General features: G+C 39.4%; 1 protein-coding gene across 1 annotated transcript; it reads left to right on the top strand.

The window, feature by feature from the left end:
- The first annotated feature begins 6,027 nt into the window (after window positions 1-6,027).
- On the top strand, window positions 6,028-13,512 carry LOC109208757 (mevalonate kinase-like). The gene is made up of 5 exons (XM_019371913.1): window positions 6,028-6,407; window positions 9,146-9,389; window positions 9,481-9,734; window positions 11,715-12,128; window positions 13,326-13,512. The coding sequence occupies exons 1-5, from the start codon at window positions 6,275-6,277 to the stop codon at window positions 13,442-13,444; spliced, it is 1,164 nt and encodes a 387-aa protein (XP_019227458.1). The 5' UTR covers window positions 6,028-6,274; the 3' UTR covers window positions 13,445-13,512.
- The last annotated feature ends 426 nt before the right edge of the window (window positions 13,513-13,938 follow it).

Here is a 13,938-nt window from a genome sequence, read left to right as displayed (position 1 = left end):
TGGTTCCCGACATGGCTGATTCCTATGCTTCCGCGCTTGCTCCCTTCAGCTGTTTGGTATATGTGCAGTCTTGGGCGATTCGATAACATTCCTGGGCGGTACGCGGCTCACCTCGAATGCTGAATATTCCCCATGGGGTGGGAAATTTGATTACTTGATAGAAACTCGAGGGGATCGCTCGCATGGCGTGTATCCATGGACGCCCTATGATGACGTTGTAGGCCGTTTCCTGATTCATGATGTGGAATATGGTTCCAGCGTGACTCCTCCTGCCAGGACTGGCAGTGATATCTCTCCGGAGGTTCGCTCTACTGCATTGTTAAAACCCGTTAGTGTTATGCAACGCGGTATTATCTTATCTTCGAGCCTCATTTGCATGAGGACTCTTGGGTGGATAATACACGCGTCGCTTCCGTCGTCTACCATGATTCTTTTCACATCAGTATCAGTGATACGTAAAGTTATAACTAAAGCATCATAATGAGGGAAAGGCAAACCGTCGACATCAGACTTATCGAAGGTGATACTATCTACGAAGTCATCATACCGTTCGTGAGCGATCGTGCGCTTCAGCTTGTGTGTGGTGGTGAACTTTACATGGTTGATTGCCGAGTCGTCGCCACCACCGACGATCATCTGTATGGTGCGTGCTGGAGAAGGTGGTTTTGGTGGTCCTTGGGATTGGTCGCGTCCTTTGGCGAAATTAGCCCTTCCTTTATCACTGAGCAGCTCCTTCAGGTATCCCTGGTTCAGCATTCTGACCACCTCCTGTCGTAGACCTATGCAATCTTCGGTCTTGTGTCCTCTTTCCTGATGGAATTCGCACAGGACGTTCGACCTCCTTGCACTAGGATCTGATTTCATTTTTTATGGCCACTGCACCTTCGTGCACAGCTTCTCCAGTGCGTACACTATTTCTGAAGAGGAGACACAAAAGTTATGAGCGGATAATAATGGGGGCATACCTCTTTCATTCCGAAGCGAGGTGGCATGTCGCTGCACGGTATCTGGATTTCTTGGAGGAGGCGGATTGGAAGTTCTGACGTAAGGCTGATGCCTTTCTCTATTGAAGCGTGGGAGTGGTTCCCATCACCCGTCGTTGCGTCAATCCCTCCTTACCTCTGATTGTACTGACGTTAGTCGTTGGGTTGGACCGTTAAGATCGTCTTCATCCGCTCTCACTTCGGCGCAATAGGCATTATGAATCTCTTCCCACGTGGTGGGGGGATACTTCATGAGTCGGTTGAGCAGCTTCTTGGTTGCTTTTGATCCGTCTCTGTTCAACCCGTTTTGGAAAGCTGCGACCGCCATTCCTTTTGATATGTTTGGCAGCCCCATTCTTACCCTGTTGAATCGGGCCAGGAAGTCCCTGAGTCCTTCTCCCGTTGTTTGCCTGATGGCGAAGATATCGTTGACCCTAGCTTCGGCCTTCTTTGCTCCTGCATGAGCGGTGGCGAACTTGTCCGCCATCTCTTCGAACGTCGATATCGATCTGGCTGGCAGTTGTGAGTACCATGTTAGCGCTCCTCCTGTCAAAGTTTCACCAAACTTTTTCAGCAACACGGATGGCACCTGTTCTTTCGATAAGTCATTGCCTTTTACGACAGTCACATAATGGATCAGATGGTCTTCCGGATCCGTGGTTCCATCGTATATTTTCAAGTATGGTGGCATCTTGAAGGATTTAGGGATTGGGTGAGGAGCAGCTTCCTCACTATACGGTTGCTCGACGAACCTTCCCACATCGCATTTCGGTAGTAGCTTAGGGGCACCAGGTATCTTGTCTACACTTTCCTGGTGCTCCTTCATTTGATCACGAAGCGTTTTATTCTCGTTCTCCATTTCATCCATTTTCTTGAGGATGGTTGCGAGCGCGTCATCGCTTGCATTGGTATCGGTGTGGGCGTTGCTTGTTCGTATAACACTGGGCTCACCAGCGGCAGTGGCGATTTCTGCCATTGACGAATCTTTGATATTTCCCTGAGGTGGTTTCTCGAGCATGCTACTTAGAGTGTTCGTCAACCATTCCTCTAGTAGCGTTTTGACTACTGGGGGCGTTTCCTTTGCTGCAGATATAGAAGTCCCTCTTTCATGCAAAATTGTTAGATCTTCGAGTGAAGAGGGTGAGATCTCCCCCTCCGGTACACTACTTGGTGTTACATTCGTGGTATTTTCTCTACCGGCTTCGTTGAGTGGGCCTATGAGGTTGGTTGAGACATCTGCTATCATCTTCAGCCTTGATTCTTTATCTGCCATTTGTTAGTTTCTATGAAATCTGAAGAACAGTGATTGTTGTTTTCGATATCCTAGATGTGAACTATGATTTCGACTACCGAAATCCCCACAGACGGCGCCAAATTGTTTGACTCAAAAGTTGTTTAACACTTTCTAAGCAAATCAATCAATATAGATGAGGGGGTAAATCGTAACCGAAGATAATAAACCTGGGATGATCTTCGTGATTGATTCACATAACAATAATACAAATCGGAGAGAGGGAGAAGATGATAATCTTAGAGAGATGAGAGAGAGAGAGATAATATTAGAGAAACGAGAGAACTTGTATTTTCAATATAATGGATCGGGTCCCCTTTACAAAGCTCAGACCCCCTATATATAAGAGAGGATCCCTATTTAAATATTAAAAGACGGAAATAAAGTACATGCTACAGAGGGGCCGACATGATTATGAAGTCGTCCCTCTAGCTGGACTCACATATATTCGGTCGGTCGTGCTGGCTTAGGGACGTGGTCGGTCAAATTCGACCCCATACATATGGCATGGAATATTTTTTACCCTAATAGTTATTACCTAAGAAAGGAGTAGAAGACTCGGTTCAAAAAGTTGTCTCGTTAGTACATTTAGTTTCAAAAGAGATGTGCCACATCATGTCCAAACGTGGTCAAATTCAGCGGACCAACTAGACATAATTTAACATATTTAGAGGGCGTTTGGACATAAGAATTATAAAATTTCAAAAAAAGTAAAAATGATATTTGAAAGTTAGAGTTGTGTTTGGACATGAATACAATTTGGAGCTATTTTTTAATTTTTGTGAGTGATTTGAAGTGAATTTTGAAAATAACTTATTTGAGTTTTTTTAATTTTCGAAAAATTCCAAAATTTATCTTCAAGTGAAATTTAAAATTTTCATGACCAAACACCGATTCCCAAAAAAAGTGAAAATTTTGGGGAAAAAAGTGAAAAACTTCTTATGGCCAATCGGGCCCTTAGAATGTTGCTTTTCTGGGGAAAAAACAAAGAAAAAGAAAAGGTCCAAATTATGTTACAGTTTTATTTGTTAATTTTCTCATATTTTCTCAAATTGTTACAAGTGAAAAAAGATAAAGCTATAAATCTTTCCTGCGTTTTTATTTTATTTTTTGGGTTTACGAAATAATGCCATTTACATAGTACTAACAACAGGTCAACAGTGAAAAGGAAGCTGGAATTTTACGTATCAATTATGAAAAGTCTACCCATTGATCCCGACATTACTTAATTTTACCGTGACTTGGATCCGAATTCTTACATTGGTATTTTAGCATTATTTCTCTATATGTTGAGAATTTTCTGTTGCATCAAAATCCTCACAAATGATATTTTTATGCGAATTATCATCTTTTAAAATAGATGTGTAGGATCATGATGGAGAAGAAGGTAATTGTCCATATTTTCTGTTAAAGATAAGACTAAAGAGGTGTGAAATTGGAGCAACGGTAGTTTGCATGTTGTTTACCCGTAAAATGATATAGTTGAATTTGTAACGTAGTTTATAGACATGTGGATTAAATTAATTGAAAAAAATAAAATAATAAAGCAAAAGTGATTAAGATAAGAACAATTAAAGAGAAGACAAGCCTGGACTTAAAAACTCGTAGAAATGTCTACGAGGATGACTCCGGTTGAATACTCAGCAATACTTCGAATCAGAAACAAAAGAATATAGAGAACAAAGTAAGTATGTTGTTTTGCTATATGATTTCCTCCCTATTACAACATAATGAAAGCCTCTATTTATACTGAAGCTATGGGATCTATAAATTGTGCCCCCTTAATGATCAATATTAATGTTGCAATAAAAGGTAGTTAAAAGGTGATAAAGGATAATAAATTCTAATAAAGGCTGGAGGAATCTTGGGATCTTCTGTAACGTCTTTGTAACAGACATATCTTGAATTGCTTCTTATCCGATCACAAATTTGTATCCGATGTCGCCATGGTTGAGTCATCACTGAGTGATCATTCTTGACACGTGTAGACTCTACATAAAGGATTGTGTAGACTCTACATAAACCGCAAGCCGTATAAGATCAACCTTATCAAATCCGCCTCACCCCCGGTATGAAGTAGAAAAAGCTCAACTACCCCGTAGCCTACAACCCTAATACTCGACATCCATACCTTCCTATCAAGTGTCATTTCCTCGAAAATCTACAGTCATTCCATGTCCTGGTCACCTCTCCCCAATACTTCTTAGGTCGCCCTCAACCTCTTCTCATACCCACCAAAACCAACTGCTCACACCTCCTCACCAGAGCATCAAGGCTTCTCCTCCGCACGTGCCCGAACCATCTGAGCCTCGCTTCCCGCATCTTGTCATCCACAGGGGCCACGCCCACCTTCTCCCGAATATCTTTATTCATAATCTTATCCATCCTAGTGTGCCCGTACATCCACCTCAACATCCTCATCTCTGCTACCTTCATCTTCTAGATATGAGAGTTCTTAATCAGCCAACGTTCTGCCCCATACAACATGGCCGGTGTAGACAATAAATTTGCGTCGAGAAAATAAAATCAAGACCGAAAAATATTGCAACAATCGCAGTATTTGATTTTGAATATTTGAGTGTTACAATCTCTATGAGTCCTCTGATTCTTCCTTCCAATAGTAAATAAATTCAAGGGCCTTTGAGCTTGATCTTGAATTTGAATTTGATTTATCCGTCGCGAACACTTTCATTGTTGCCACAAATTGTATCACGAACAAGTAGCCTTGATCTTGAACATCTTGTATTTGATTTGACTTCGTTCTTGATCTTGACTTTGATTGCTTGAACTTGAACTTGATTTGTTCTTCGTTCTTGAGCCTGAACTTGATTTGTTCTTCGTTCTTGAGCTTGAACTTGAACTTGATTGCTTGAAGCTTGAAACTTGTGGATGAATTTGCAGTGTTTGATCCACGAGCTCTTTCTTGCTTCTTGTTATAACTTCTGGTCCATTTTCTGAGTTATGAAGACCCCTATTTATAGTTGTGGAAGGGAAGAGTTGTGATAAGAACAAACTCTTTCCGACCAATCAGATTGAAGAGTGACATGGCCTCATTTGATTGGCCAGAACATGTCACTTGCACACGTGGCATGATTTCATTGGCCTTTCAGTGTGACTGGGCATGCCTTGTCATTTTGACACATGGCATGATTTCATTGGCCCATTTATTTGTCTTGGATTGCCACGTCACTCGACATGTGGCATGAGCCTGGGCTTTAAGACGGGCTAATAGCCATTTGGACCTCGGGCTACTGAAGTGGGCTTATCATTTAATTTATAGTCCAATTAAATGGACTAGCCCAACACGTATATTGGCTTTTAATAATTAGCCCAATTTACTAGCCACAATATTTGTTTGGACTAATGTCTTGAATTTAATATGGTCCAAATTATTTTATGGATTTGAATTCAATAAAATTTAAATGCTTATAGCCGGTCTAACCACCGCTCTATTAAACTTACCTTTGAGTATCGATGGCACTTTGTTGTCACACAAGACTCCAGATGCTTTCCTCCATATCATCCACCCCACCCCTATGCGGTGAGTGATGTCCTCATCGGTCTCTTCGCCCCTTGTATAACCGACCCAAGGTACTTGAAACTACCTCTTTTGGGGATGACCTAGCCTCACGTCCATGCCTACCTCCCTCGACTAAGCGTTGAACTTGCACTCCTGTCTCCAAAAATTATAGTGAAGTGCAAAAAAATAAAATCATATTACTATGTATATAAGTTAATTTCTTCATATTGCCGTTGTGCCTAATTATAAAATTAGTTAGGAAATAGATTCTGCAAATATGAAATGAAATTGTAGCAAAGACGAGTAATGTTCTGGACGCCCAACGACAGTGGTTAGTGAAACAGCAAAAACGAGGGATCAAAGAGAATGTGTGCAGTTGTGCCAACACTCAGCCAAAAGCAGTCGCCAGGTGATTGAGGACCAGCTACGTACACACACACATACACATTAAACACACACTCAATTAGTCGGAGAGAGAAAATGGAGGTGAGAACAAGAGCTCCAGGGAAAATAATATTAACAGGGGAACACGCGGTGGTTCACGGATCAACTGCCGTCGCTGCCTCTATTGATCTCTATACTTACGTCTCCCTTCGCTTCCCTACTCCTCCTGGTATATATACTATATTCCTCTCTTCTCCTTCTCTATCTCCGTATATAAATCTTTGTTAATGTGGAGGCTGTTTCTACTATGCATTGAATTTTGATTAACTATGTATATGACATGACTGAATTCTGAATTGATTTTACTGGATTTGTAAATTTACAGATACATGCCCTGTTTTGAGACTTTTACTGTGAATAATTTCGAATTTCAGTGTCCTGGCCCAACATTCCTGCATGCTAGTTGGCAGAAGCACTTTCTAATTTTAGGCCCAAAATGTGTATTAGCCTTTTTTATATTCCCTCTTCCTCTGCCCCTTCATCACCCCTTTCTTTTGGGTTCTTAATTTTGAGGTGCTTTTGGACCTTGTTTTCTTTTGAATGCTGCATTATAATGACATGTTTGATAGTGATAATCATGTCGTTTCATATGGAGGAACATGTTTTCCATGGGAAATGTTAAATACTTTATCTCAGGATATCATTTTTTGGATCATCACTCCAGTTTTTTTGAGAAGGAAGGTTAAAGATGATGTTATGCACAATACAAATAGGGTAAAAATAATTTTTTGGTATATATAGATATAAATTGTTGAATCCCCTTGATAGTTAATTTATTCACTCACTATGCAAGTTTGCATCTTTTAGAAATGCCTTGTTGGCTCTTCCATTGGACTTAGTAGCTTTCAGGACTAGCCTTGTATTGAATGAACTAGAAAGAAGAAAAGATTACTATTTTCAGGCATTCTAAATTTGTTTCGTTATTCGTTAAGGCTCTTATATAGGGGTGTCAAGCTGCTAAGCCACACTGTGAAAGTTTGGGAGAGAGTAGTGGAGATGCGGGTGAGGAGGCATATGTCTGTTTTTGAGAGCCAATTTGGATTCACGCCGGGGCAATCTACTATAGTGGGAGAAGAATCGGTTCACTTCCCAATCGTGATGGGGGTTACACTTGGGATTAACTCTTAGCTTGTTTTTATTTGCTTTGGCGATGGATGTATTAACGCGTCACATTCAAGGAGAGGTATCATGGTGCATGTTATTTGCAGATGACATAATATTGATTGACGAGACGCAAGGTGGAGTTAACGGTAGACTGGATGTTTGGAGAAAGAGCTTGGAGTCTAATGGTTTCAGATTGAGCCGGACTAAGATAGAATATGTGGAGTGCAAGTCCAATAACATTACTCAGGAGGCTAACGTGGAAGTGTGGCTGGATTCACAAGCCATCCCTAAAAGAGGAAGTTTCAAGAATCTTCGGTCAGTAATCCAAGGCAATTGGGAGATCGACAATGATGTCACACATCGTATTGGAGCGGGGTAGATGAAATGGAGGCTAGCATCCGGTGTCTTGTGTGATAAGAATGTGCCACCAAGACTTAAAGGTAAATTCTACAAAGTGGTGGTTAGACTGACTATATTGTATGCGGTGGAGTGTTGGCAAATCAAGAACTCTCATGTCTAGAAGATGAAAGTAGCGGAGATGAGGATTCTCAGATGGATGTGTGGGTATATCAGGAGAGATATGGTCAGGAATGACGATATCGGGACAAGGTAGGCATGGACTCTATGGTAGACAAGATGCGGGAAGCGAGGCTGAGATAGTTCAGGCATATGAAACGGAGATGCCCGGATGCCCCAGTGAGGAGGTGTGAGAAATTGATAACGGTGGGTCTGAGGAGAGGTAGAGGTAGGCCAAAGAAGTATTGGCTAGAGGTGATTAGGCAGAACATGGCACATCTTCAGCTTACCGAGGACATGACCCTTGATAGGAGGGTGTGGAGGTCAAGAGCTAGGGTAGAAGGATAGTAAACATTCGAGTGTCTTTCCTTTCATTTAAGTAGTAGTAGTGTTATCCTCGTATTTCCGTATTCCTAGATTTTTATTACTACCTGGTTGTTTTTGTTCTGGTTTTTCTATTATCTTGTTAGTGTGATTGCTTGATACTTTCACTGCTGCATTTTTTTCTCTATTGTGTTGTAATTAGTTATACATGCTTGCTTTGAGCCGAGGGTCTATCGGAAATAGTCTCTCTATCTGCACAAGGTAAGGGTAAGCTGCATAAACACTACCCTCCCAGACCTCACTTTTGGGATTACACTGGGTATTGTTGTTGTTGATGTCTAACTGTTGATTAGAGGTAGAGGAAGTGATATGGAGTAAGGGTTGGGATATTTGCTAAGGAAAATGCATCCACCAAGAATTTACGAAAGTCATCTCTATCCTTTTGGTGGAAATCATTTTATTAGAGAAATTTTCCATAATTCAAGGTGACCAAATGTTGTGAAACGATTTCATCAAGGAAACTTTTCGTGGAAAACATTTTCCATCATGCCAAACACATCAAGAAAGAAAAATGCATCGAAACTTCATCCAGGAATCTAGTGACAACCTAACGAATTTCCTTTGCTAAGGGAATTTGACTGATTGTTCATTGGAATAATTGTTGTGATGTTGACATACATCTATCTGCAGTTCAAACTGAAAACTCTGGGGATTGTAGCAGATGCTAAAATCGTTAATGAGAATGGTCTAATGGATATCTCGATCTGAAAATGTTCAATTAATTTAACTTCCATTTTCATTCGTATTACCTAAGTAGCTTATTGTTCTTGCACACCCGAAAGAAAAGAGAATGCTTCGCCTGAACTGTTTTCCTTTTCATGGTGATCTATTGCATTTAGTTGTAGCTTCATTTTGTGCTTCACTAATTGCATTTCCTTTCTGCTTAATTTCTTCGGCAAATAGATAATGCCGAAACATTAAGACTCCAGCTTAAGGATATGTCCTTAGAATTTTCCTGGCCGGTTGCAAGAATTAAAGAGGCTTTCCCTAACTTGGATGCTCAAGTTCCTATGTCACCTTCTTCGTGCTCACTGGAGACGCTTAAAACAGTTGCTTCTCTAGTTGATGAACAAAACATTCCCGAGGCGAAGAATGGGCTTGCTGGTGGTGTTTCTGCTTTTCTCTGGCTGTACACCTCAATCCACGGGTCTGAACTCTTTTCCTCTTGTTAACCTTAGCATTCTTTAGTACAGACTTCACAAATCTCATTGTTCTCTTCTCTTGACTTGCTTTATCAGGTCCAAACCAGCAAAAGCAGTTGTCAATTCTGAGCTTCCACTAGGATCAGGCTTGGGTTCATCTGCAGCTTTCTGTGTTGCAGTCTCTTCAGCCCTTCTTGCTATGTCTGATGCAGTTAGTATGGATTTCAGACACCAAGGTTGGCAAATATTTGGAGAGAGTGAGTTGGAATTGCTGAACAAATGGGCTTTTGAGGGTGAGAAAATAATTCATGGGAAGCCATCTGGTATTGACAACACCGTGAGCACATATGGTATGTGACAGTCAATACTACATAGTGTGGTTTCCTTAAATGAGAAATTAGAGAGAAAAAGACATTGCAGTCAATCAGGTAAGGAAAAGAGTCATTAGTGCAGGGAAATATATGAAAATTATTTCCAAATTGGGTGAAATGAGTTAGCTTGTGATTGAAAAGTAAAAGCAGGTATGTAAAAGCAGGAGTTAACAAGAAATATTAAAAATATCATGCATTATAGTAAGAAAAGAAAGAGAAGTTGAATTAAGACTGTAACTTAAGAGCTTCCTAAATTAATATTGTTGTTTTAAGATAATATGTGATGGAACCATAGTAAAAGCCTAGCAATCTTCTTTCCTTCGACGAGAGGAGAAATAAATTTAAGATAAATTGTTTCAGAAGAGTTCATTAGGCTTCTGAAGTTTTTTCCTATAAGCCTCTTTTATTGAATGAAGGAGTTTTCTCTAATTATTACATTGTTATCTGAAACTTATCTCGGTTTTTTTTTTTTTTTTGAAATATATATCTCTGTTCAGGAACGAACTTCATTAAATTACTGATTAGGACACAAATATCATGCCAACATATTACCATTGCTATGAAACACTGCCATACAAATCATTGGATTTTCCACTTTGCTTCATCCTATTTAAACATGAGGCTGTGGAGCCAGAATATCTTCTTTCTGGGGGAAGGGACAAGCATGTCAAAGATGCTCTTGTCATCATATAAAACTTATTAGCATTCGGGAATAGTAATTGCAAATTTAAGAATATCAGTGATCTCTCATAGAAGAAAATGCAGTTTCATTGATTATTTTACCTTTTATGTTCCGGCTCACCCAAAATAGGTACTCCCTCTGTTCAACTTTATGTATCATACTTTCCTTTTATGTCTGTTCCAAAAAGACTGTCGTACTTCCTTATTAAGAAACGACTTAAATTTAAACTTCCCATTTTACCCTTAATGAGATGATTTATAGCCACACAAAAGTCTATAACTTGTTTTAGACCATAAATTTAAAAGTCTTTCATTCTTAAACTTTGTGCCCAGTCAAACACTGCCACTTAAATTGGGTGGAGGAAGTAGCTTTTAATTTGCACGGAGGAGAATAATGACTTCTCTGTCCTTTCTTCTTCTGTATTGGTTTACCAATTTAATTTGTTTAAATAGAAATTTCTCTTTTTTAGTCAGCATGAAATAAGATATACGTCCTCCGTCGCATCTTATGTGATGGTGCTTGATTGAGCACGAAGTTTAAGAAATAAAAGACTTTTCACATAAGCTAAATATATGCAAGGTATAATTTACCCTTACTATTAACAATTAAATGAAAGTTGGTAAGAGTTCCACATGTCACTTCCTACTTTTCTTTCCTGATAAAATCAATTTAAATATTGCGTGGATTCTCAATAAGTCATGTTAATAAGGGTAAAATGGTAAACCAATACAGAAGAAGAGTGGATGTTAATATTAAATCGTTTTCAAATACAGAATTTCGTCATTCTTTTGGGGCAAAACTAATAAGGAAAGTGTGTTGCATAAAATGGGATAAAGGGAATAATTAGGCCTTTTGATCATCAACAAAATTAATAATTAGGTTAGATTATCCTAGAACCTAAGTTTCTATTTCATTAATATGATGAGCTGTACAAAAGATTATCTAATTAAAAGCACATAATAATTGGAAACCCTGAAACCTTCTTGGCAACAGAAGATCTGTAGAGAAGGCTCGCTCCTAAATTATATTTCTTTCATTTACCTTTTCTTTCTGCTAATTTCCTTTTCCGTGGTCTCTTTTATTTTTTTCATGGGAGGGGAAGATGGGCGATTTCCTTCTATTTATCCTAGAATCATCAAGTTATCATTACATAACTATGCTCTACTTAGTTGCTTTTACTTTTTAATTCAGAAAATATAGAATACTTAAATCCCTTGAGATGCTTCTTCAAAGAATATTTCAGGATCTTGTAACTGCACCACCTGAAAATGCGACAGGAAATATGATCAAGTTCAGATCTGGCGATTTGACATGCCTCAAAACAAACATGCCAATTAAAATGCTGATCACTAACACAAAGGTCAGAAGAAATACAAAGGCATTGGTAGCTAGCGTTTCAGAGAGGACCATGAGGCATCCAACCGCTATGGCTTCTGTGTTTACTGCAGTTGACTCCATCAGCAACGAGTTAGCTACCATCATTCAGTCACCTGTCTCCGATGATCTTGCCATAACTGAGAAGGAAGAGAAGCTAGGAGTGTTGATGGAGATGAACCAAGGATTGCTGCAGTGCATGGGCGTTAGCCATGCCTCTATAGAAACTGTGCTTCGAACGACTCTAAAGTACAAACTATCTTCCAAGTTAACTGGAGCTGGTGGTGGAGGCTGTGTTTTGACACTACTACCTACACGTATCCTTTATTTTCTTTTTCTTCTGATCGATGCCCTTCTATTCACATTGTCTCCCTATCATTACTAAAATATTTTTAGTTCTGGATATGCTTTCTCTGTTCAGTGTTGATATTCTCACATCAGAGTTTGCTTCTCCTGATGAATAGCTTTTTATTACATCTATGTTACTTCATGCATCTGCTCTCCCTCGGTTCATAAGAGGGCTGCATTGGCTGATGTGGTGGAGATGCATTAACTGATCTGTCTACTTTATAGCTTAGTTTTTTCGTCTGAATGTCTAAATTATAATTGAGGGTAATGCAGTTCATATAGGAATATGCTGCTTAGTAGGTTACTGAACATTACACAAATTGGTTAAAATATTTCTAGTGTTTATTAGGAACGTATTTTTATATACCTGTCAAAGCACTGACTTTTCTTATGGGCATTTCAATATGATACTGCTAGATAGTTTTGTTAACCAAGTTGCGCCAAATTGACAAGACTAACATAGTTCTACAGATAGCAAAAAGTTTGAACCCATTTAATAATTCGAAATCAGGATTGCAATTCCTCGTCTTGACGATAGTAACATCAAGATTATGTACCTTTTACTGTCTACGTATTCTCTCTGTCCCCCGCTGTTTCTATCTCTTATTTTTTTTAAATATTTTTTATTACATCAGGAGAGGGGGAAGGGATACTACGCAACTGATGGGATTTGAATCCTCCTCCTCAACCGTGGAAGCCAGGAAGCTTATTAAGTGAGCTAGCCCTCAACCCCTACTCTTTCTATGTCAGTCTTACTGTTTGTCAAGTTTTCCCTTTTTATTTTCCTGAAACAGGGATATCTAATCTATGTTGCTCGGACTCCCAGAAGATGTCGTCGGGTGCGTGTCATATCCTCCAAAAGTAGTGTATTTTAGGAGGATCCAACACGGATGCGGCAACATTTTTGGAGAGTCCGAGCAACTTAGTATCTAATGCACTTAAAAACATTTGATTAGGTGATTGAAATTACATAACTACTCTAGTATATGGATTTGTGCGGTTGTTCATGTTGTTGTATTCCTCACTTTTCTGTTGATGTACTTGCCTTTGACATGCAGGTGATAAATTTGCTAATATTTCCCATTATATAGAATATTTCACATAAACAAAAAAAATTCCTGCTAAGTTTTGCACATTTCTCTTGTTTCCTTGACAAGAATTTCTAGTGCTATCAGGAACGGTTGTTGATCAGCTGATGGCTGAGTTAGAGACATGCCGATTCCAATGTTTTGTTGCTGGGATTGGTGGGAAAGGTGTAGAAGTTTCATTTAATGTCACTTCTTGATCATAACCAGATGCAATAGTTTGACGTCATGAGATTTGTCTGTGCATTGTTAAACGTGGATGTGGTTTGGGGGTGGGGTGGGGGGGGGGTCACCTTCCCTTGTCATTCTTGTAGCATCTGCTTTAATTTGTAATTGATACCACAGCAATCGTTGTCTAATTACTGAATTTGGTTAGCGTTTTGCAACCCAAGAAACATGGAGCCTTGCCCTTGAGTTGTTATAGTTCAGATGTTAAACACTTGAAGAAACTGTAGAAAATAATTCATTTCTTTTTTAATGTTTGACCGGCAAAATTAATAAGATCAGTGTTTCCAATGAATGCTCAGTAACAAGCTCAAGATTGTCAGCGCCTGGTGTTCTTGTTATCACATCAGCGACAAGTGTGGTTAGACCTCAGGTAGTTAGCGTTGATGTGTCTTAGCGACATTAGTAAGGGCACTCTAACCATACCAAGTTATAGAATGAGAATAAATGGTCGAGTAACTAGGATTGC

This window comes from Nicotiana attenuata, unplaced genomic scaffold (genome assembly GCF_001879085.1).
Source record: "Nicotiana attenuata strain UT unplaced genomic scaffold, NIATTr2, whole genome shotgun sequence".
Lineage (NCBI taxonomy): Eukaryota > Viridiplantae > Streptophyta > Magnoliopsida > Solanales > Solanaceae > Nicotiana > Nicotiana attenuata.
Note: the sequence above shows the minus strand (reverse complement) of the source record. Positions and strands in the feature narration are given on the sequence as shown.

Coding starts and splice junctions, on each gene's coding strand:
- LOC109208757 (XM_019371913.1), top strand. CDS start 6,275: ATGGAGGTGAGAACAAGAGCTCCAGGGAAAATAATATTAACAGGGGAA. Junction 9,735..11,714: donor CAACACCGTGAGCACATATG/GTATGTGACAGT, acceptor AAAATGCGACAG/GAAATATGATCAAGTTCAGA. Junction 12,129..13,325: donor TTTGACACTACTACCTACAC/GTATCCTTTATT, acceptor AAGAATTTCTAG/TGCTATCAGGAACGGTTGTT.